General features: G+C 41.6%; 1 protein-coding gene across 3 annotated transcripts in view; it reads left to right on the forward strand.

The window, feature by feature from the left end:
• LATS2 (large tumor suppressor kinase 2) overlaps window positions 1-5,386 on the forward strand; it is a 48,320-nt gene extending 42,934 nt beyond the window's left edge. For 2 of the 3 annotated variants that reach the window (XM_030275487.4, XM_002191071.6), the window contains 3 exons: window positions 478-660; window positions 1,828-1,934; window positions 2,661-5,386. In XM_030275487.4, the coding sequence (XP_030131347.3) occupies window positions 478-660; window positions 1,828-1,934; window positions 2,661-3,155 (785 nt within the window). In that variant the 3' untranslated portion in view covers window positions 3,156-5,386. The remainder of the gene's footprint in view (window positions 1-477; window positions 661-1,827; window positions 1,935-2,660) is intronic. The other variant, XR_012056663.1, reaches the window with a different exon arrangement.
• The last annotated feature ends 19,314 nt before the right edge of the window (window positions 5,387-24,700 follow it).

Here is a 24,700-nt window from a genome sequence, read left to right on the forward strand (position 1 = left end):
TCAATTAACTCAATTTTGTTTCCAATACTGTTCAAAATCCCGTCAATAATGTGGCTGTTCACTGCAGCAGCAGTAATTTTTCAGTTTATACTTGTTTGGAGGGTCTCTTTTAATGGTGAAATTATTTAATCGCAGATTTGGAGTAGTCATTATGTCTCCTGTATGTGCCGTTGAGTTCTGGTGTCTGTTGGCAAAGAGGTCATAAACACTTGGTGTAGCTAACTTAAGTATGCTCCATAGTTCTGTGTCCCCTATATGGAACTATACTTCCTTGTGCTGAGACAGAGACATTTTGTTGGACATTTTGTATGGAAAACCTATTGTGAATGGGAGGACATAAAAAAATACCTTGCGTTTAAAGCTAAAATGCTGTTCTTCAGTGAGAGTAGGAGATGGCTCTGGGTCTGAGTAAATACTTGTCTCTTTGTGTGTCGAGTTTTATGACCATGAATGTGAACTTCCTCTCCTATTTGAAAGGGAGCCATATCAGACAAGACAGCATGGAGCCCAGTGATCTTTGGGATGATGTGTCCAACTGTCGATGTGGAGATAGGCTGAAGACATTGGAGCAAAGAGCTAAGAAGCAGCACCAGAGATGTCTGGCCCACTCATTAGTTGGAACGCCTAATTACATTGCTCCTGAAGTCCTGCTTCGTAAAGGTAGGTAGACCTGTATTTTCCTCCTGTTCCGCTATTTTTTTTTTTCCTTGAATAAGCTTGCTGCTTTGGAAGATTGTCATTCTGAAGGCCACAAACACTTAGGTCAGATTAAGGAGACCTCCTCCTGCTTCAGTGTTTAGCATCACTTCACTGACACTGGGGGTGGCCATACTTTGTGTGTGATTTGCACACTCTGAGGCCTTTGAGTGAGGCTGCTAATAAATTTGTTGAATGATTTTAAGAGTGATATTTTTCAAGTATAAAGCAGATTATCTGTACTCATGGAGTACAACTCTGACCTCTATCAAGTTTACACAGACCAGTGAGTAGCCAGCTGACAGTTCTGTATCACTAATTCAGATGGACCACTTCAGCATGGGTGATGTAAGCTTGTGGAAATAAGTCCTCCATATTCCCAGCCAGAACCTAGGGAACCCAACAGAAAGCTTTTCAAAATTTGCTTTGGACACCCTACATTCAAAAGGTTAGCTTGAGGAATTTGGACAGTACTTGGTGACTGTCCATGCAGAACTGACATGGTCACTGTAGCAAGGAGATTAGGTGTTGAGAGTTGTCTGCTAGATAGATCCTAAGCATGATCTTCTTCACATTGGCTCCTACATAATTTGATTACACAAATTCCATTGAAATCAGTATTTAATTTTTTTTTTTCCAGATCTTAAACATACACCTTATTGGTTTTGTCACAGCAGTTAAGTGATTAAAGTTGTTCCTTTGCTTCTAAATTGCTCACAGTGTTGTCTGTGGCTTTCTTCTGCCTGTAGAGCTAGGCAGCTTTTCAAAGTTGTGGACACCTCCACCAAACCTAAGGTGGACATCAATTGCTAAACATTTTTGTTATTTGAGGTTCAGTTTGTGCTGCATAGCTGTGGGACTGGGCATAAAAATAACCCTCCTTCATTCTTTTTAATGATAGTTTCATGACTCACTTTCGTTGAGTATTTATTCAGAAAGGTTCAAGGACAATAGGATTAGATCTTTACTAGAAGTAAACAGCAGTTGAAGTAGGTCAGCAAGCAGAAGTCACAGACCTTTTGTCTGAGAAAAGGCAGAAGTTTGTGCTGTATGTTTTAATACTTAATTGCAAGTAGCTCTGTACACATTCTCCTTGGCTAGTGGAGGTCAACCTTTTGACTTGCCTTTCAGGATACACTCAGCTCTGTGACTGGTGGAGTGTTGGTGTGATCCTCTTTGAGATGTTAGTGGGACAGCCTCCTTTCCTGGCTCCTACACCCACAGAAACCCAGCTGAAGGTAAGTTGAAGCAAAGTTCCAGTCTGTGGTAGCAAAATTTTAACCCTTCCCTTCCCACACTTACTCCTGGTTTTTTTGCTAGAGAAAGGAGTAATGGTTAAAAAAGCTTGATTTTAAATAGTTCTCTGCAAGCACACATCCTTTGCCAGTAAATGAAGACACTGAATATCAGTCTGGAGCTGACTTGTCCAACTGCAGAGATAGATACTAGTTTTATGAGTCTTCTCAGCAGAATTGTGGTTTCTCAAGCACAAGTTCATCCATTTAATTGCTTATGGTGCCTATTAGTGCCTAATATGCCAGTGACAATTGTGGTTGGCAATATAAGTGTTTCAAGGTTGAGCAGTTAATTTTAGAGGGGATCTGTCTTGTTTACAGAGAGACAGTTTTTACTTGTTTCCTAGTTTACATTTTGGAGACAAAGAGAAGTAATTCCTTTGTGCAAACTGAGTATGTTCTCAAATCTGATTATGGGAACATTCAGGAAGGAATTTGCCTTTTTAAAAAATGGAATTGTCCCTTTTGTCTGCTAGCCAACAATGTTTTTCTGGTTCATTAGAATAATTACTAACAGGAAATGCAATCTAGTAATTGGGTTCTTGAAGCTGTGAACTATGCAGACTGCGAGATGACTTGTTATGTGTGCACTCCTGTACAGTCCATGTTGGCCATTGGAAGAGTTCTGTTTCCAGATCAGAAGTTCCTTAATACCTTTGTTACCTGCAGGTGATAAATTGGGAAAGCACACTGCACATTCCCTCACAGATCAAGCTGAGCCCTGAGGCAACTGATCTGATCACAAAGCTCTGCTGTGCTGCTGAGGACAGGCTTGGAAGGAATGGAGCAGATGATATTAAAGCCCATTCTTTCTTTCACTCTATGGACTTCTCTACCGATATCCGTAGGCAGCCAGCTCCCTATGTTCCAAAGATCAGCCATCCAATGGACACTTCAAATTTTGATCCAGTTGAAGAAGAAAGTCCTTGGAGTGATGCTAGTGGTGACAGCACCAGGACCTGGGATCCACTAGCCTCTTCCAACAGCAAACACACAGAACATGCTTTTTATGAGTTTACTTTCCGAAGATTCTTTGATGACAACGGGTATCCATTCAGGTATCCCAAACCTTCTGGAATGGAAGTTTGCCAGTCTGAGAAGTCTGATGTAGAAGACAAAGGTGTGGTAGATCAGACTGGAGCTTGTCAGCCTGTATATGTGTAAATTATTGTATAGAGTACTCAGATAAGACTAATCTCAAATCCAATACGGCCTTTAACTGATCCTTTAGGAGCTGATCCTGCAGCACTTGTGTACCTTCAGCTGAGGCTGGAGACATCCTGGGGAGTAAAAGAAGCTTGCAGGGCCAGGTCCTAAAGATGGCACTCTTGAAAGTTCAGGTCAGTTCTACTGTAAATAACTTTGCTGATAATTACACTTGAAAACCTGGTCTTCACCAAAATCTGCAAGGCCGGCAGTCTGTCATTTCTGGCCTATTTTTATTTGAGGTCAGCATCCCCCTTTCTCAGATTAACACTTACAGACTTCTGCAACTGTCAGCGTTGTTTTTTAAATGAATAAAGAGCACTTATATTTTGTTTATAGCAGGGTTTTTTTCCTACTAAATTATAGGGATTAACTTTGACAAATCATGCTGCTGTTCTTCTTTTCTACATTTTATTTTATCCATAGCACTTACTTCACATTTAGGAAGATGCATAAAGCTGAAGAACATGTGATGAAAGGTCTCTGTGCAATAATGTAAGAAAGAAAAAAAAGAAGAAGAAAAATGAAAAAAAGGAAACTGCTCTCAAATTTTCTAAATTTACTGATGCCGTTGTATTCACACCGTGATTTTTGTTTATTATATGTATTTTCCACATTTCAAAATTGTGACATAACCTTAAAGCTGCTTTATTTCCTTCTACTTATTGGAGTGTAATAGAAAGTGTGAGCAAGTGGCAACTTGGGTGTGATTTCATTGTCTAGTGTGTGAATAATGTTGCATGAGCAGTGGTTTTCTATTTGAAATGGCCTTTTCTTGCCATTCACAGGCAGGTCCTGTGGATTCATTTTTCTAAGGGTCTAAAATTAGACCATTTTAAACCGTGTGTTGATAATGTATTGTGTGGATGGTTTCCTCTTATGATTGTATCCAATATAAATTTTGTAAAACAGATTGCAAAGGTTATACCTGAGTAGTGATGTTGTGGTCTGATGTAATAGGTGGTTTTAGCAAGCACATGTCACGGGTACACACATTTCCCCACTGAGGATCAGCAGCCAGAGCATTACAATGGAGTAGATTTGTGGGGAGAGCCTGAATGGGGCTGGCTCAGGCCAGGAGCGGCACAGAGGCCATGGCTCAGGCCAGGAGCAGCACAGAGGCCATGGCTCAGGCCAGGAGCAGCACAGAGGCCATGGCTCAGGCCTGGAACAGCACAGAGGCCATGGCTCAGGCCTGGAACAGCACAGAGGCTGTGGCTCCAGCTGGCAGAGGCAGCACAGCATCCAGACTGGAGCGTCTCCCAGCGCGGGGCTCCCGTACCACGCCGAGGCCCCAGGTGCAGCAAGGCTGAGGCTGGGTGCCTGTAGCTCCATGGACACCTATGGAACCTGGAGGTACGTGGCTTTCCAGACATCAGACCCCACATGTGTATCCATTTGGGATCCTAGTGTTTTAGGCACTGACATTGAAAAATGCTGGCATTGTTGGTAGGTCATTCTGTCCCATTGTCCAGAGGTTAAAATGTTGCTATGATGGAGCACAATAGGCCTTCATTTCTGTCAAATTATAGGCATACTTTGAAATATCAGTTTTTAACTATGTTAAAATAAGCATTTTTCTTGTATGTATAAGTGAGAATTATTCAAGATGATATCAGAATACTAAAGATAATTAAGCCATACATATTTGCATATATATTATATATAACTAAATAAGTAAACACACACAAAAATCCATAATTCAGATTAGTGTAACAGTCCTATTTAAAGTGATTGACCTAATAACATTTGATGAAAACACTCCTTTAATATGTTTTTACTTTATTTTATTTTTAAATCTGGAGCTTCATTATTTTTTCCGTATATTATTCCACATATTATTCCTTAATGTTTTAGCATATCCTATCCATTGTTTAGATATCTAAGCAACAACATATGAATTCATCAGCCTAAACTAAACAAAAATGATTGTGTATTTGTTTACATTTGTATGAAAGGAATGTTCTGAGGTATGCAGTGCTTGTGTTGTGACAGTTCATGTAAGATTCAGTATTACTGCTTTTTTATATAGTAATGCCATTTTTTTTGTTATTTACATCTATCTGACATTCTCTCATGTGGTAGGTTCTTTCTCAGGAACTCAATTTAACTGTTATTTATTGATATATCATTGCCTTTGAAAGCTTCTACTGGCAGAATTTATTAAAAATCTGAATCAAAATCTACAATGTGTTATGTGTTATTGAATCCTCCTTTAAGGCAGAAGTTTTAGTGGGTTTCTTTTTGTATTGTTAGTGATGGAGTTGAGCTACAAACATAAGATCCAAATCTCATCTCTCCTGCAGCATTTGATGCAGAATCTTGGAGTACCTTTAGACTGTTTCTTCTGTCATCACGGCCCTTAAGATTAAGGAGCAGGATTCCGGGTAAAACTTGGTTTGGAGTGAGCAGGTCAGTGGATGGAATAGATAAGGAATGGAATAGACAAAACTGAACACAGTCACTTTCTGTGCAGCGGTGGTGCTGCCAGGGCAGCCACAACGCTGGCTTGCCCCCTCTGGCATTTGCCTCTGATATATTTCTAAAATGTAAATAATTCACCTGCACATACAGAATCTCTGCAACTAAGCAAAACAAGAGAAACCAGCCCAGAAGGAAACAGGTGTTTCCACCATTACTGATTTACAATCTGTGCTGCAGGGAACAGAAGCCAACTCTCCTTTCACCTAAAGGAACAATTTGAAAAACCAATCTTTCAAGTTTATCAGGCACTGTCTGTAGAAGCCTCTTATCCTTTGCAGACATTTCAGAGGTAAACAGAAACTTGGGAGTAAATTTTATAAAATTTGTACAAGTAAACCTTGTGCCACATCCTGAGGCTTGCTCTAATTCTTGTTTCTGCTGAACTTCCTGCAAAATCAAGGATATTCTTTTCAAAGGTTATAAAAATTCAGGGTTAGTATTAAAATTCCCCTTCGTCAAAAACAGAACAAAGCAAACAAAAAAAAATCCCAGATAACTTCATAAAAAGCCAGGAACCTTAATATAGCAGGGCTACCAGGAACAGAAAGGAGCCTCTACAAACCCTTCATACCTGTACTCTTCAGCAGGGCCAGATCTGTTGAGCAGCAGCAGCAATTCTTGAGAAGCAAATTATTCCTAGTTGGATGCAAAAGAACTGGCAGTGGAAGTTATAACCAGGTGCCTAGCTTGAGCAACATGAAAGCTAAATGAGGGAGAGAAGCATTTGACTTTTAAATGGAAATGGAAGAATGAGGCTATGCAGGAAGCAGGCGATAGCCTGGAACTGGATGGAAAATTGGTCTCACGAGCACAAGAAAATTCTTTTCCCTGTAATTTTTGAGGTATGAAATAACTGCCTTAAAAGCTTTCCTAAAGAAACTTCAACAAGAAGAGGAATTTAGAACATATAATTTGGTACTATCCCAAAATGCAGAAACATTGGCAGAAAACTGCAACTGTTACTAAATTTACAATTGGAATTAAAAATAATAAATCTTTCCTACAGGAAATAATCTTAAGAATAGATAATGTAGAAATAGCAGCCATTAAAACACACACACACCCCCAAAAAAAGAAGTGTAAAAATGTTTTTCCTGGCAGAGAAATCTGCTGCAGCTAAAAACATGGAAACTGCCTGCTTCATGTTTCTGTTCTGAGCAGTGAATGAACAGTGGGAAGCTTTTTGTAAAAATGGAGTCCTGGGTTCCATCTTACCAAAACAAACTGAGGATCTGATCCGTAAAGCTGGGGTCACCTTCTGCAAATGCAACAGTAGCTCCAGGCCTTGCAGAAGAAGCTGGAGCTTGGTGACACGGACAACAGAATTTTGAACTGAGTGATGGATCCACTGACTTGCAGCTCTCATGGTTTTGAAAGTCCCTTTATTTCAGTGCGGTGAGATGAAAAATACCTGTGACAGTATCTATTATTTTTTGAATGTGTGAAGAAAATGGGGCTTCATAAAGCAGGCCTTGAGTGATCTCAAATGTTTCTCAAACTTCAGTGGAGTTCAAAAGATAAAGGCACACCCCATCTCATCCCCATGACCCAGGAAAGCCCCAGGTACTTAGCTGCTGGAAGAAATGGGGGCAAGAGGTACACGTGGGCCGAGGGAGATAGCTGATCTGCTTAGGCTGTGAGTGGCAGCCAGGGAAAAGACTTTAAAGATGGTCCAGCAGGGGTTACCCTGTGGGGGTACACGTGTTGGGGACCTCCTGTTGGTCTTGCCCTTGCTGGGAGCACACAGCAGCCTTCCCAGTGAGTCCTGCTGGAGAGAAGGGAGCCTGCACGTGTCCTCACAGCGAGCCAGGCCTGCAGCTTTGGGTGCTGCTGTACAGGGAAGGGAGGCTGCATTGCTGCCCTCCTCCCACACACATTGCCTCCATCCCTGGGCTGCTTTAGAGCAAAGCGAAACAGCTCACCCCGAGGCTGCTGGTTTGCCCAGCCAAGGGCCACAAAGTGTAGCCACAGATGGAAAGATTTTCCCCTAAACTCCTGGCTGTTCCTATGAAGGGCACATCAACTGCCCCATAAATATGCTTGTCATAAGTTACAGTGCTTTTTTTTTCTTCCTGCTTTTATGCTCTTGGGCAGCAATGGGTGAGGTTTTTTTCCTTTCTTTTTTTCAGGGCAACAGCTGGCTGCACAATTCTGCTCCTTTCCGAAGGGAGCTCTGATAGCTTTCTGTGGCCAGAGGGGAAACTGAACTAGAAAGGAGAAGGGTCTGCAAGACACTCACTAACATGGCAAAGTATCTTTAGTAATGCAAAGTCTGAAAATGAAATCACTGCTCCTGAGGGCAGCCTCTCCTCAGCTTCTCATGGTGGCTTCATGCTCTGATAAGTTACTGTGTCTTCTTGACAACTGCTTTCCATAGCATTGGTCATTCTTAGCCTCAATAGCAGCAGTAAGCTCAGCTCAGCTCAGCAACTGCCTGTGGCTTTTGCTGGTCTGATGCCAATTTCAAAGCAGTTAATTCCACTAAAAGAGACCTGATCATGCTCAATAGTGCAGCCAGTAAAAAGGAAAGGAGGGAACACACATTTACCTTTATGTGTCTAACTTTGCTACTGAGACCTTGGCACAAGGAGAAAAGTGTGCATTGGCACATTCTTATGAAAGGCTCAGTTGTCCAATACTTCACAGGTATGTTTTCCAGCTATTTATATGTTTGGGTTTGCCTCAACATTGAAGTATGGGTAAGAGGTTTTTTGGTTTGGTTTTATAGGCATGAAATCTAACAGGTAAGGAAGTCAAAATTCAGCTTCAAAAGCACCTGTGTAGAGTGTGGTTTACCCTGTTGTTATGACAAAACTCAATAAAAGGAAGGGTATTTTAATAGGAGGCACTCACCTGGGTGGAAACCAGGAAGACTGCAGGTACCCGAGCTGACCAGGGACTGGCAGGAAGAGCAGTGAGTATCAAGGCTGGCTTTACAGCTGGATCTGCTTTGGCTGGGACCAGGGATGAACAGACAACAGAAGCGCAGAAATGCCACAGTTGGCAGAGACTTCTGGAGATCTGCTGTCCAACCTCTGACTCGCTGTGGGCTGCAACCCACACTGGGACTGGCCAGCCAGACCTTTGTTCAGGAAAAGCCTCCAAAGGTGGCACATCCTCCCCCAGCACGAGGGCCTGAGTGGAACAGAAGATGGCTGTCACCAACCGTATGTGCTGGTCTCCAAGCCCTTGACAGCCTGGCTGTGGGGTTGTGTGGTTGTTCTTGGCGTCGTGGCCTTGCACAGAAGCCTCATATCACCATTGAGTGCACCACAGTGCAGGAATGCATGGTCAGACAGTGCCCAGCCAAAAGATCCTGAAAGAAAGTACTGCTAAAGGGCGGTATGAAGGATTCTGCAGCTGTTGAGGTGTTGGGGCACAGACCTGGCTATTCCCCAGCCTTTGCCCACCACTGAGCAGAGCCACACACAGCCAGAACACAACTCTCACCTAAAAGGAGCCCATTTCAGAAAATGTGCACCCACACAGCCGTAAGTGAATGAGGTGACTGTCACAGATCAGATGCCTTTTCACAGGCAGAAATGCTAGATAAATGGCAGAGCACTGATAAGAATGATGATGATCTGCTGCAAATCTGGTGGGACACCCATGGCATGTCACTAAGAGGAGTAATAATGCCTTTTCTGTATCCATCTTCTCAATGTGTGCCTTGTCCCTGCTGCATAGAGGGACTGTAACACGTCAACTGCCAACATGTCAATGCTCTGCCCCCCGAATGATTAATTCTGGAACAATTATCTAAATAAAAGCATCTCCCAGAAGGAAATTGTCTTTCCATTCCCAGGGATTGGCTGGGGACAGGCTGTTTCCCTTGGGGAACTCTATTTGTGATGCTGGAGACCAAATTCCTGGGCAGAAGGAGGTGAATTCAAATCCATGGTGGGTTTTCTTCCCCCAAAGAAAATACTTCACATAGGAAAATATTGGTTTGACAAAATGGAAATATTTTAGGAGAGCTTACCAGTGCATTTACAATCATGTATCTAGAACATGGTAAAAATACTTTGTTTCTAAAGAAATACCAAAAAAATGTAGTAAAAAGGCAAAGGGCTTATATTTTATATTTAACACACTATATTCAGAATTGCAAACATTAAAACGAACTGCTGTGACTATGTCATTTTTAAGTTTCCAGAACAGATTTTGAAAATATAATTTCTTGGAAATTTCCAACTGTGCATTCCAATTTAGGCCTGAAGGATTGTTTTAACATTCAATTTCTCACATAGCAGGACCTGCCAACTTAAACTAGCTCTAAAAATAACAAAGGAGGTCAAACAAATCCAACTTACATTTGAAATTAAAATGAAATTAATTGACAGCCTCATCTCACATGTAGCTCTGATGTTATCAATCTTCTTGTCCTCTTCTGAACTTGAATCCATATTCCAGCCAGGGCTAGGAATGGGAATCACAGCAGGAAGCAGCCAGTACCTGCAGTGCCATTGGTGGAGGGTGTCACATGCTGGGGACAGACCAGGAGCATAGAGAGCAGCCCCTCAGCCTGAGTGGGGGGCTGGCCCAGCTGCTGGGCCATTCCTGTGGCCGAGCTGATCACTGCATTGTGAAGTGCCAGGGCAGGACAAGCAAAGGTTATTTACCCTGGCCTGTTGCTGAGGCACTGACACTGCTGCACACACAGTTTCCTTGAGTTTGTTGAAATGTCGTGGTTTGCCGGTTTGGAAGTATTCTTTTCTACTGTGGTTAAGTCAGGGGAACAGTGGTGGCTGGAATTGGTGTCCCAAGCAGCTGCATGTTTGCAGCAATGCAGGAATGTCCTGTTGATGCTGTTTTCAAAATGAACCATAGCCCAGATGTGCTTGGCAGCTTTCCCAGTGGAAGGTAAAGAATAGGCTAGATGACAAGGTGTATTGATGTGAAAGCATTTCAGGGCTGGCAGGTTTGAGGCCTTTAACCCATGGCCCAGAGCAAACGAACAGGAGTGAATGTGGTGCAAGGGCAGGAATTTTTACGCCTGCTGTGGCAGAAGCGGAGCAGTGAGCAGTCACTGCTCCTAAAGCCAAGTGGTACCCTGGTGTTTGTGCCCATCCTAGTGGCACTTGTGGACTAATGTCCCATCCCCTAGGGATGTTCTTCTGTCCCCACTAGTTGGGACAGCCTGACACAGGGCCAGTGAGTAGCAAAGCAGCGTGGATTGTCATGGCCTAGGGAGATTTGTCATCTTGCTGCTGCAGGACACATCTGAGGGACATGGAGTCACCCAGGGTGATAGCCAAGCCTATGTCTTTTCTGTCACAGCTAAGCATGGCACATCAGGTGCCTCACAGGTACCAGGCTAAGAGTGGCATGTGATGCCCCCAGGAGATAAATATTCTGGGGTGCCTCCATACTTCATGTCCCCATAACTGATGCTGTTTGATGGAGGGTCCTCCTGGTGTTCTTTGACTGAACTCAAATTCCACATAGTAATCAAGACCAACCCCAAACCCGCCTTATGTAGCTCCCTAGCCAAAGCCAATTCCGTATTCCTAGCAGCCTTGCATTTGGCCTTGGTAGTTAATACAGCCACAACCTTGAAGCCTGTAACTCAAAGTCACAGCAAAATGAAGAACCTTGAGCAGGTTGGGGGCAACTGGAGGCAGCCTGCTGAGCACCTCTCTCTGCAGTGCTTTACACTCGTGTTTGGTTTCTGATAAATCCAGCCCGCTTCAAGATCTCCTTCACAGGGTGAAGAGAAACCTGGTAGCAAGATGCAAAAATTGTAATTGCTTGGTGTGGCAAGCAATTAGCTTGGAGGGTTTTAAAACAGCTGGCTCAAGAATCAGCTGATTTAACACATGGTTTTGCCAAAGCAGAGTAAATTGCCTCCAGCACATTCCTGCTTTGGTTCCTGTAAGGCACCTTGAGATGACCTTATGCTGCCTGCTCTGAGTTCATCATGGGAGGCTGAACCTGCAGAGCCCCTCCCTCGGGACTCGGGGATTCTTGGCCAAGGTTGGCACGGAGATTCTGGAGGTTCCCCAGCCAGAAGGTGGGAGCCTCAGCCGCAGAAAAAAAAAAAGAACCAATAAATAAGGTAGAAAGCAGTTTATCTGGAAGAAAAACTCTTTTCTAGCAGCTGAGTAGCAGTAGGGAACAGCTTGAACCATGAAGCATTGCTGTAAGTAGCAAGAAAAAGAAAACTGTGATCAGTGAATTTAGGAGTCACTTTGTGGTAAGGACAAGTCGTGGTGTGGCACAGACAGCAACTGGACAACACCAGCGACAGCAGCTGGAGCTCAAGATGCAGAGAGAAAACTTTCTGAAACAGATTGCAGGGTCTCTGGTTCTGTCTGCTCTTTTCTAATACATTGAAATTAACTTTGCAGCTCAATTATTGTTTTAAATTAAATGATTAACATCCTCACTCTTACAGAAAGCATTCTCATCCCTTTATTATGAATTTAAATGTTACTTTGCATTTTCTGAGTGTCAACATGGATAATCAGGCTTGACTTCCTTTTGAGAAATATCAATAAAATAACAGCTTCTGCTGTCAGGCTCTGGCACAATTCCCAGTCATTGAGCTACTTGAAACAACATTTGTCATTGCTAAAAACCATTTCTGAAAATAATATGAACTGCGCCATAGAAGTTTAACTGCTGCCCTCTTTTGGGTAGCATAATTACTGCTCGTCTCTGTCGGGATGCTCTACCACCAACAGCCATGGAATTAACTCTGCGTCGGGAGCACAGTGGTGAAATGGCTCTGTACACAGCATAATATCCTTGAATACCCAAATTCCACATGCTGTTCGTACATTACAATCAACAGTGGCTTGCCTGTGAAGGATTTATGCAATCAGTGGTGGTTTCTTTGTCCCTCTGTTCTTCTATAGTTCCTGTGGGCACTGAACAACTCTGTGCTGCAGGACACTGTGGATCACAAACTCAGATTGCAGGCTGAGTTTTAAATTAGTTTTAATTGCTTGCGGTATACCAGGGAGAATAGTGTAGATTTATCCAGTCTCCATAGCCTGATTTTCAGATGGTTTCTCTTGTGCTGGGAAGCCCAGAGTTAATAGGTACTTATATTAACATGAACATATTGTGCTTCTATTAAGATTATTTCCCCTTGTGTCTGTATTTATTTTTAAAGTGACTACCAGCAGTTAAGTGGTCACAAGGGGGATAACCAGAATCTGTTAGAGAAGATACTGGTAAATGTCCCAGGACCAAAGCAGGAGAAATGTAGAGGCAGGAAAAGATGTTTGAAGCTCACACAAAAGACATTAAAGAACACCTGTGCCTTTGCAAATCAGCTTCTAGTTTATTTTTATGTCCTGGGATATGAGTCAAAGGTGAAACATTTCCCTTTAAGTCCCTACACAGGCAGCTACAGCTGATCACTGAGAAGAAGCAAAAGATGACCAGTATGGAATCAGTGGAGATTTTGGGGGGAAATACCTGTGCCTGGGTGGCAGGCTTTCCTTCCTCTGACACTCTTCCTTTCAGTGGACAGAAAGTGAAACAAGGGAGACTCAGGTTCAGAAAATGTGTTGTTCTGTGATCCCTCCAGCCTGCTCTTGCCTTTGGCTTCACTTGTAGTGACAAGGCTACGCAGAGGGGATGCACAAGCTTGTCACTAGGATTATCTTCCTTTCTCTCTTCCTAACTGACTCTTGAGCAGTGGCTTGAAAGATGGATGTATCACATGTCAAATCTATGGAAGAAGCTGAAACAGAATTCCTAAAAGGTTCTTACAAGTATTTGATTTTTTAGTTGCTTCTCCTTCATTTAGACATCTCTGGCAACTCTCTGGTTGCTGCACAGCTTTCACAAACTGCACCCCCGCCCCCCCATCCCAAGTCCATATCCCATGGAGTCTCTGAATTCAAGGTGCAAAGACATTAAACACCAAACTTTGCTCCGCTCCTTACAGGTTGCTGAGGATCCTTCTTCAAGCTGATTCCAGGTTGGCATAAGTTTCTCACTGTAGACAAAGGAGTGCTTACCTGACCAGGACAGACTATTTTGTTAAACATATTCTGGTATCTCTGAGGAAAAGGGTGGCTAATTGTGGCTCACTGGGGTACTGGAATATGGTATAGGGTGAAATTCCTGCTTCAGAAAGGGATTTTTCAATTTCTTTATTCCATATCTGAAGGTAGATGCTACTGTATAACTTGTATAATTTTATATGAGTTTTCTGCAAGAGATGTTTTTGTAAGTGCATATATTCATCTTTTAAAGGACTACCTTGCTAACTGAAGACAGTTGGTCCCTCTCTAGCTTGATATTGCTATTTATACAAAATAAAACATCTTTAACATGTGAAATCAAGAGAGCTTCCACTATATGACAGCCAGCACTCTGATGAATTGGACTGTCACAGGAGGGGTAAGAGAAGCTTTCAGCTCCAGGACATCTGAGGTCCAAGATCCTGAGCCCCTCTCCTACCTCCAGCCACGAGGTCACTGACCACGCTCAAGCGAAAGCAGCCTCCTATGTGTCCGCAGGTGAGAAAGATGGGATTTGGGTGTCTCTTGCCCACAAACAGATGCAGAGCTCTGGTCAGAGGTGCCAAATGAGGTGACATAGGTGTTGGGTTTTTTCTCTAGGCCAAAACTAATTGTTTCTGGTGGATCTTCCAACAAAGCGTTGCATTTATTATAAGCTTCTAATAAGATATCCAGCTCTCCCTAAGAATTATTTATGGGACCTGGCTGTGCACTTTGAGGTGACACCACAAGTTCAGTCACTGATGTCCCTGTTGTTAATCTACTCTTGGTGATTTTTAAGGCTGAGCTCTGGACGTCCTCAGCATCTGTGATGCTAATGAGAGCTGAGAGCACCCCATGAACTCACTAGATTAAGTGCTAACCTTAATAACTGCTGATCTAAATGTTCCCACTCTAGCAGCCAAGGACAGGAAAAATGTTCTGGAAATTTAATTTAATCTCTCAGCATGAGTGTCCTGCATGGAGCTTATCCCTGCTGCTGGACTGTCTTCTCACAGAATGCCTCAGACACCACCTTTGAGGGACCTACTGATTCTGTGTTGAAATCTCATTCTAAATGTGATCTCTTTAGGTGTTATTTCACATATAGTTATTCACATAACTACAGCCAAGTTAGCTGCACAAACATTTATGTTCATGGTGTCTATGCCTTCATGAACTGAACAGAGAGGAGGACTCATTGTTTAGTAACTGTGGAGCCCAAGGGTAATCACAACCCACAGGCTTGCCACACTGGAAAACCATTTTGTGGAGTAAAATGCAGTGATAATAATAATCCCCAGATGCTGCAGGAGATGGAAGCCAAAGCTGTGGTTTGTAAAGGCTATCTTGTGGTAAGGCACTCATGTTGTCGTTTTAAAACAGTCCATCAGGAGATGCCCTTAGGTTAAAAGACATAACTTGAGCCACCCCCAATCTTTCTGCAATACTGATGGTATTTTAGAGACCCAAAAGTGAAGATGACATTTTCCTGTAGGCACATACTGGGCAAGAGCTTGACAACAAGGATGAGCACCAGTCTGACCCCAGCCACAGGATGAGCTAGGCTGCAAAGTAAAACAGATTTTTTTTATTTGAACTAGATTTTAGAAACTTCTCTCATTTTAAATTTAATTGCCTGGCAGTTTTAAAAATGGTGTCTAAGAATGCTTTTTAAAATAAATGCCATAGTTATGCCAGCTCCACAGATATGCTAAAACAAGACTAAGAAATCTGCTAAACACAGGCTGCCACAGTCAGATCATCATCTTCACGATGGAGCAGAGCACAGCAGGCTGCTGTACAGCAAGTCAAGGAAGTGAACAGGGTGCTGCCAGACCTCAATAACTTTGGAAAATGTAATGGAGATGCTCCATTGCTGCGTATTTTGGCCCAAGTGCAGGCATGTGCACACATTCAGTATTCTTTGAAGCAAAGCCAAGATAGCTGTCACCTCACAAGAAGCTTACAACGAAGTTACACCATGTTGTAGCCAGCAACAAACTGATGGTCTTCTGAAATTTTCCAAATATGAAACCCAATCAGAAGAGTTCTTATTTCACTTAAATATCTTGTTTTATACTAACAAAGCCTTAAAGTTGAACTACATTATGTATTATTTGTATATTCTCACTGCAGACTTAATTAATATCAGTGTCTAACAAGGGGAACTTACCCATATAATTTTTAATACTCAGTTTTCAAAAAAGCATCTATTCATAGAGTTGGCTATAAGGTCAGTTCTGCTTCAAATAAAAATTGACAGCAAAATATTTGAAGAGTATTTCCAGTATATTAAAAAAAAAAAAAAGCCCACAGAAAGGTCATCTCTTGATGCCAGAGAAACTGGATTAATCACTGTGTTACTCTGGGGACTACTATTGCTTGATGGGTCAGACCTACCCTGCTCTTTTCCAAACTGGATCTCAGTTTAGAGGTCATTGTTCCCATCCAACAATTTCTCCATCTGTGCTTATGTAAAAGAACAGATTGATGATGGGGAGAACCTCAACTGCATCAGGTGAGGAGGAGTGTGCAGAGGACCACTGCTCAAGTTGGACAGAGGAGACAATCTTTCTTTTGCCTTTAGCAGTGCTAGACCAGCTGTTCTGCCTCCATTGCAAATATACAGCACCCCTGGAATAAGTGAAATAATGTCATACTTGAAAAGAAGATATGAGGAAGGAGGGATGGGATCCAAATATAAGCAGCTGGTATTCTCTTAGGCAGCCTCAGGTAGTCCATGGAGAAGTTTACTAGCAGTATCTGGATATAGTCCTGACTTAAACAGATCATGGAGGCTGAATGGTGCTGTGGTTTCCAGAAGAGATTCCTCCAGTTGAGGATGAGGTTGATCAGCTGGGTGCTCCATGGCTGCTCCCAGCACAGAAGGAAGCGTTTTGCCAAAATTGCTTCAAGAAATAGAGAAGGTGGGTGTCTCTGGGATCCCACTTCCCCCCAAACAGTGTTGTGGCATTTCTTAAGAAGCTGCCTCCGGCAGTGACAGATGTTGAAGGAGTCTCTTGGGTGTTCCTCATGTCTCTCCTGCATGCTCTTGCCATTTCACAATATGACACAGTGCAGCTGCATCTCTCTAAACACCCTCTGTGATAGTGGTAGCCACTCCTGTTTCATGAGCAACATCTTCACTAAAATATTTACAACAGAGAAACCAGGTTCACCCCTTCTAAATAAAGGTGGATGCAGTTGCAAGAGTGGGTGAAAAGAAATTAAATTGCTTATTCTCAAACAAAAGTTATTACAGATGCCATGATTATTCCGTGATTTCAACACTGAGAAAATATGACTGATACATACATCTATGTTGGAGTTGGTACATCAGCCTCCAGCACATTTCCTGACAATTTAGTAATGACCATTTCCTGGCTAATAAACATGGTCCCATAGTGCATTTGCCTTAATCACCTTGGCCTTCCGCTTCAGAGTTCATCCAGTCCAAAACAATGCTCTTGCTTTTCTTCTTTCATTCTTTGTTTTATTTTTCAGACACATCCTGGTGTCATACCTACAGCTAGGAAAGGAACAGGACAGGGGACATTACATTGTTTGAACTGTTATAATGTCCCTTTGCTGGATCCCACAGACCTGCTATTGCCTGTTGTGTTGTGTTTTTTCCCATTTTCCAACATATGAACACTAATGCATATTTTAGATTATTCTGGAGGGGTTATTTCTAAATGCAGTTGCTGACAGTAAGTTATACTGATGGTAGCAAATAAAACAAATTCTGTACTAACAGCTTTAAAGAATGGAGAGATTCAAAACGGCAGCCATAGAAAGAGTAAACAGTTTTAACGTGACTCCTGTCACATTTACTGTCCCAACATCCCAACAGAAACTTCCTTCAGCATTTTGTTCAATGCACAGATCTTTTGAATGCCCAACATGAACTGACCAAATCTAACTCAGCATGAAACCTTCTTGCTACACATGGCATTTCTCCCTCCTTTATCTGTATGAAAAGTTCATTTGGATTACGCTATTTTCTCCAAGACAAGGTAAAGGGCAATTTTTAGTCAGTATTTCTGTGCAGAAGATGTCACTTCCAGGCCTTAGAATTGTTTGTTTCACTGCATTTCACTGTGACACTCTAAAAACACAGCCACTCTGGCCTGTTGAAAAATTCGAGTCTGAGGAAAACCATCCTCTGAGTAAATCATCAATACTACTCTCCTTGAGGCTAACAGAACTGTTTATCTCAGTTGCTCTAGTCATTTAGGTAAAACTGTTTACTCTGATTCTCACTTTCAAGGGACACATTATGTAGAATTACAGAAAAATGTGCTGGCAGACACTTCAGCTAAGAATAATGTGAAGCAGGTGATTTGCACGGGGAGAACTTCTGCTTATAAAGATGTGTAAAGCAACAAATGATCTTGTCTTCTGCAGTTACACTCCTAATTGGGAATATTTTCCTTATGGCAAATTATCAATACATTATCAAATTGCTTTTGAAATTTTAAGTTTTAAGGTAAACTGTCACAGCATGCAGAAATTATGTGTAGATACTGATTATAAATTAGGATTGGTACCTTCCGTTCACCAAAGCAGGACCCTTGCCTACTGTTTTTGATTGTAGAGGAGAATTACTCTTAATATTTAAACTTGACACTGGTTGTTCTTTCACTAAGTTTTGTTGGGTTATTTTAGTTTAAGCTGGCTTTAAACTTGATTTTTTTCATACAGTAAATTCATAATGAAGCATGCTACCAATTCCCCCCAAATCCCCAAGCCAACCCAATTCAACCCATGAGGAGTAAGAGTGATTCTGTCAAACCTATAGTATTTAGGAAGCAAATTTTTAACATACATAAGATACAAAATGTATTTCTATTGTAAGATTGTTATTGGTCTGTCCTCAATGGGTATTATTTGGGGGGCAGACTAGACTACTAATAACACTGTTGGGCTCCCAAAGCTGTGATGTGACATTTAGGAACTGCACTATCTATGTGTTCACTCTTTCCATTGACTTTTAAGCCCCATGCCATTCTCTTCCTGAGACAGGGGTTTTTGTGACCATGGGACCTTCAAGATTAGGGAATTAATCTTGCCAAAAAATAAACCTGGAGGGATTACTTTGGTTTCTTTGGGCTTATTTTTTTGTTAGGAAAGCTGCCTGGCAAGTGTGCAGCCTCACAAATGCTTGTCCCATAGCAGTGCTGGAGGCAATTGAGATGAAGCAATGTCAGGATGCAAATGTTGCCTGTTGGATTTCCTGCTGCCCACTGTCCCTGCCATGTCTCCTTGGTTGTGCTGGCATAAGTGAGCCACTGGTCAGGACGCTGAGAGCAGAGAGCTTAGGCCAAAAAACAACCCAGTCAAACACCAGCTGCTAATTTTAGCTGGATTGATTTTCTGAACCACTTCAGCTCATGGTGACACGGACAGTCATGCCAGCACAGGGGAGGAGCACAAGGAAGTGCAGGGAATGGAGTAATAGTGGCAGGGTGGGGACTGCCAGAAATGTTACTCTTGCTGAAAAATGTCAGTGTAATCATATTGAAAGTGGCTCAGTCACTGCAGGAAAATCCATTAGTACAGTCTGGCCTGTCACAAATCATCAGTTTTCACGTTACTGTTTTTCTTTTGGAATAGATCACACATTGATTTCAGGGCAGCAGCTTTCACCTCTAATCCTGTCCTGTGCACAAGCTTCCATGGCAATTATACCTAGAATAGGTTTCAAGGTTTTGCAACTATGAGACCAGGAGTGCATAAAGATAAAAAGATTATTTAATCAATTCAACATTATGTTTTCCTATATTCAAAAATATTTGCAAGCAACAGCAATTTTAACAGACCTAGTCTGGGAAGCTGTGTTCCCAGGAAATTTCATCTGTTTACTACATTTGACAAGTCAAGGCTGCCTATCTATGAGATGTAAGACTTTATATCATAATCTAGTATTACAATTTCTTTGTGACTAACCAAATTATTATGTATTTGCTTTTCTGGTCAATGCAAATGTAATTACAAAATAAAACTGTTGTGTGGTTAAATAAATCAAAACCTTTATCTGAAGAAACAAATGCAACTTCACCTGAATTTATCCACATAGTCATGTGAATGTAACTTCACTGACAACATTACACATGGACAACTGATAATGCAATCATTGTTGAAATCCTTTTTACTACACATTCTTTTAATACTCTGCTAAATGGGAAAAGACAGAGAAGTCATGACAGGAGAAAGCTGTGATTGCTTCAAGGAGTTGAAGCACATTCTGGCAGTGCATTGGCTCATAAAATCTTTGTATCCATACTGCTTAAAGTACTAATTTTCAGCCCCAGCTTTTATGTGAACCCATCTCCTAAATCATGGGTTCATTATGTGAACCCATCTCCTAAATCCATGCAGTGCTGAAGGGTTAAGGGGCTGGCCATGATTGTTCTTGCTTTGTAGAATAACTCTATGCTGAAATGAATAGGTCACTAAACCTTTCATGTGTATCTGACAAATTTGTTGAATTTATACTTAAAAAGAGGACACAAAAATGCATAGAAAATTGTGCAATGCTTTGCTAATATTTAGCTGATATGCTTTCTGTACAAGACAAGATTGTCATTAGGTCTATGTAAAGGCTGATCCAGAATGGGAAAGCCTACATTTGTTGTACAGAAAGAAAAAACTGCAGAGTCAAACCATTATTTTGTTCTAGATTAAATTTTCTGGAGTTCAAAAGCAGTTGCTCCATTGTCGCACAGAAATTATTAGTTAAACTAAAGATGCTTAAGTTTATTTAAAAAAAAATTATCTAAGAGATAACAAGAATGGATTGTATTCGAAGGAAAACGGATTGAGAGGATTGTCTAGAAGAGTGTCTAGAGCCATGAAGATCAATCCATTGACAACTTTCCTCACATGTTCTTGTCAGTGGCAGCTTACAGCTGCCATGCAGTAGATCCAGTGTCTCAGCAGTGCAGTCAGGGAACCCCAGATGGACAGATCAAAACTGGGTGCGCAGCACATAATTGGCAAGCAAGCAGCAGCAGTCACCTGGGCTTCTCTGGCCACTTCCAGGCAAAAACTCTTAACTAAGATGAGATATATATGGGAAGAACTGTGATCTTGCTAAACTCTTCCTTGAAAACAAGGGACAAGCTGTCCATCAGCCTCCTAGAACAGCATGTCTGGGGACCAAAGGGAAATCTAAATCAGGAAAACTAGCTTCAGATAATTATCCCCTAGTTCCCCTATGCTCATACTAGAAATTGAGTGGCAGTAAAAGGATTTGCTGACCACTTTCTTCAGCTAAGGTTACGGGGTTGGCCACCAAGGTACCCCTTTGCTACCATGTCAAACCTCAAAACAGAGAAGACAAAGTAGGGTCAGGGATTTCAGCTGCTGAAAGAGGGACTCGTTGGGTGTCTCTAGAACTCCTGCTAGGAAGGGCTGGATAAATAAGTAGGAGGTGGGCACATACATGGGCTGAGGGCATAATCTAAAATTTGTATACAGGTGCTTGAGACCTTCAGGTCCATCTGCAAGATGGAGAATTCCTGTTCTTTATTTATTACAAGGATTAGAAATTTCTTCATGGTTGTTTAAATTAATTGCCCTATGCAGAGCTGATTCTAGTCCTAAGAAAATCCATGGTGAAGTCCCTGAGGGGCTGCTGCTGAAGAATAGAGACGGTATTTCTGCTATACAGACTGCATTGCAAAGGGACATGTTGAGGACTGGAGAGCCTATAAATAGATCCTATTTTAATACTTTTATAAATGGCTTGAGAACAAAAAAGTAAAGCACACTAATGAAATCTGCAAATAGTATTCAGGCACATTCAGTAAATTATTAACAGCACTGTAAAAGAGAAAACTAAATGGTGATACGTGGAATAATAAAAATGCCATGAAGTTTTTTACTGTATGATTTCTGAAATTAGTCCTCTAAAATTCCTGCCATATATGTATTTCTATGTGTGTATGTGCCTCAGCCGACTGGGGGACGCCTAAGCCACTAAAATTATACAAATATCAAACTAGAGGAGACAATTTTGCCACCTTGTTCTATGCATTTCCAACAGCAACAGGAAAAGCAAACCCCTTGTAAAATATCATCTGGAGTATCACCATTCTGGTGGTCACTTTTTGAGAAAGATCAATACCTATCAGAATAGAAGAAGCATTATTTATGGAAAAGAACTTATTTATGGGAAAAATCTCTTCTAATTCTATATGAACTCACAAAATGAAGAATAAGGGCAACATAATATTCTAAATAGACCTAGGATAAACATGAGGAAGCAAGAAAAAAATTTAATTGGGATAAAGAATAATATCTATCCATGAGCCAGCAAATATAGTGAAAGTAAATAAGCTGGAAGTCAGAAGGATTTACAACTCTCTAAGTCAAACTCTGGAACAGCTGTTCAACAAGAGATGTGAGGAGAAGAAAATTAATTCACCTTAGACACTGTCATCTTGTAATGGCTACACATGACTCGGCAAAGTAAGTAGCTTAAATTTAGAACCCCTAGCTCTTCTGATTTATCAGAATTACATTATTATTTTAGGCAGTAAGCTTCCCCTCATAGGTAATAGACAACATTTTATTTTCCTGTTTGACTTCTTTAGGCTGTTATAGTTCTGGTCATACCAACTATCCATATGGATACTAATCTAATACTAATCTCTGATAAGGCTACCAAATATTTGGACTATCTGGTATAATTTGACCTGCTAAAGGATTTTTCTAATGTCTCAACACACCATGAAAATTAATACAATTTTTTAAAATAAAACAGTCAAATCCATGTGGGGCTAACAAGTAGAATTAATTTCTAACAGTGCAGTGCTGTGATGTGCTGCAGCAAGCAGTGGGGACGTGCAAAATCCAGGCAAGACTTTCAGTAATTCAAAACCAGGGTGCCAGTAGTAATCCCCAGAACAAATTTGGCAGGTAAGAGTAATGGCCACAGCTCACAAAAACTTGTCACCCAGGAATCTCCTTCTAAGGTACACTGCCATGTTCCATCCATACAACTCAAGGGAAGAAAGAAATTCTTTGAAAATCCAAGTTTATTCTGCAACTGCCAAAGCTGAAAAATCTCCTAATTTATAGGATAAGTTTTCCAGGGAGCTGGCGCAAACTACAGACCCAAACTGAAGCAGTAAAATGGTTCTATGCAATGATCATTCTGTCCATGGACCTCAGCTACTGGGGAATCTGTCAGCAGGTGTTTCTACTACATGCTTCTTCTGTATATGGAACAAAAATAAAGAGAGTCCTGCTGCATTTTTCTGCTGCAACTTCAGAAGTTAGCCACCTTCAGATAGCCTGTGTACAGCTAACTACTGGACCTTGCTTCCTCTATTGCAATTGATTCATTACATGGCACATACTTATGGTAAATGTACAGAGGATTGGTCAGCTGAGCAGTTAGCTTGCCTTCCATGGACTGCCTTTGAAAGAGGAAATGGCTAGATGATGAACCAGCTTGTGAGTACTTCATGGTATTTCTGCATCCAGGAGGAACATTTTTGAACAAAAGTTTGTGTCAGAGCTCCTTAAGGGAAACCTCCAAAGTCGTACAGCAGCATTTCCAAACACAAGTAAAACAAGGCTGTGAGTGTGCACCTGTGTGTGTGTTTGTATCAACTATAAAGGCTTCACTGGCACCTTCTGTGAACTACCACAGATATTTCACCTGTGAGCTTCTCCAGACCCCACAGTTTTGTACCTATACAACACACAAGGGAGAGTCACACATCCAAACTGGGCCCATGAATCCCCTAGTCCTGAGGTAGTAAGTATTACCTAAGGGTCTTGCTGAGGATTTCCACTTAGGTCCTTGCTTTTTACACAGGATCAGTGACAATTTGGCTGTGACATTTAAATTACTGAAAGGAAGGAAAAGTCACCTCCTAAGCAGATGACCTTAGGAATAAACTAACAGGAGTAGGAAGCCCTTTGCAGGCATCTTTAGAGCAGGGTCAAAAGATAATAATTTCAGAAGAGAGACTAAAGCATCAGTACTGTAGCCTGTGCTAATCAAAAATGACTCAATCTTAAGTGAATGACACTTATGTGAAACAAGTGTCTAGAGACAGTAGCCTAAAATATACTGGTGCTACAATGATCCCTTTGGGGTTGGTAAGTTTGCCTTGACAACAGTCTTTAGATGAAAGAGGCAGTGAGTTGGCAGTCTGAGCTGACATTTGTGTCCTTCAACATAGATACCTGCTGCATGAAGATTTTAAGTGTTTGTTACAGCCAAGTTGAAACAGACTAACTTAAGCTATTATCCTACCATCTAGTATACTAGGAAAGTGTTCCCAAATACTCCAGAAATCCACGTCAGAGGGAGCACAGAGGCTGTGTGGAGGAAAGCATACATCTTTTCCAAATACTTAGTGTAAGCTATCACTGATAAACTTCCAAGTGTGAATCATAAGCAACATATTCTGATCAACCAGTCATAAATCCCAAAGATAACTCAGAAGGTCAAAATAGCTAAACTTAGTGACTGTTCTGTTGAGTTCCTCTCTTCTTGGCACACTGCAGTGCTAACCCCGACACAGTGGTTGCTAGACAAGTGGAATCAGGAAGAAACACAGCATAAGCAGATACAAACCCAAATATAGCAGGTTTCCTGTAAAACAATTAATGCACTCACTTGCTTTAAACAATGCTTAAGCTCTTACTGTTACAGCTTCAAATACAGGAATGTGTACCACAAGATGCCAGAAGTCTGTATGTAGTAGAACTGCCTACTTAGCTTACATTTTTTAACTCTATTGACATTTTGACACCCAGTGTCAATCTATTCCAATGTACGGCCTTGCTTGTGAAAAGCCAGTTCAAGTGCAAGGTGTGTACCTCAATTCTTGGGCAGAATATTAGTTTAACATATTGAGCGTGACTCAGTCATTTGTGTGTCTGACATTCTCCTGAATTCTTCTGCAGGTTGCTGCCATGGCAGCTCAACTGATGCTTGGTGTGTGCAGTGGCTGCTCCTGGCCACTGTGACTGTTCACTGCTCTGACAGTGTCACACGCTCTGCACACACACAACTTCACTACACACCAA

Source organism: Taeniopygia guttata, chromosome 1 (genome assembly GCF_048771995.1).
Source record: "Taeniopygia guttata chromosome 1, bTaeGut7.mat, whole genome shotgun sequence".
NCBI classification, from domain to species: domain Eukaryota; kingdom Metazoa; phylum Chordata; class Aves; order Passeriformes; family Estrildidae; genus Taeniopygia; species Taeniopygia guttata.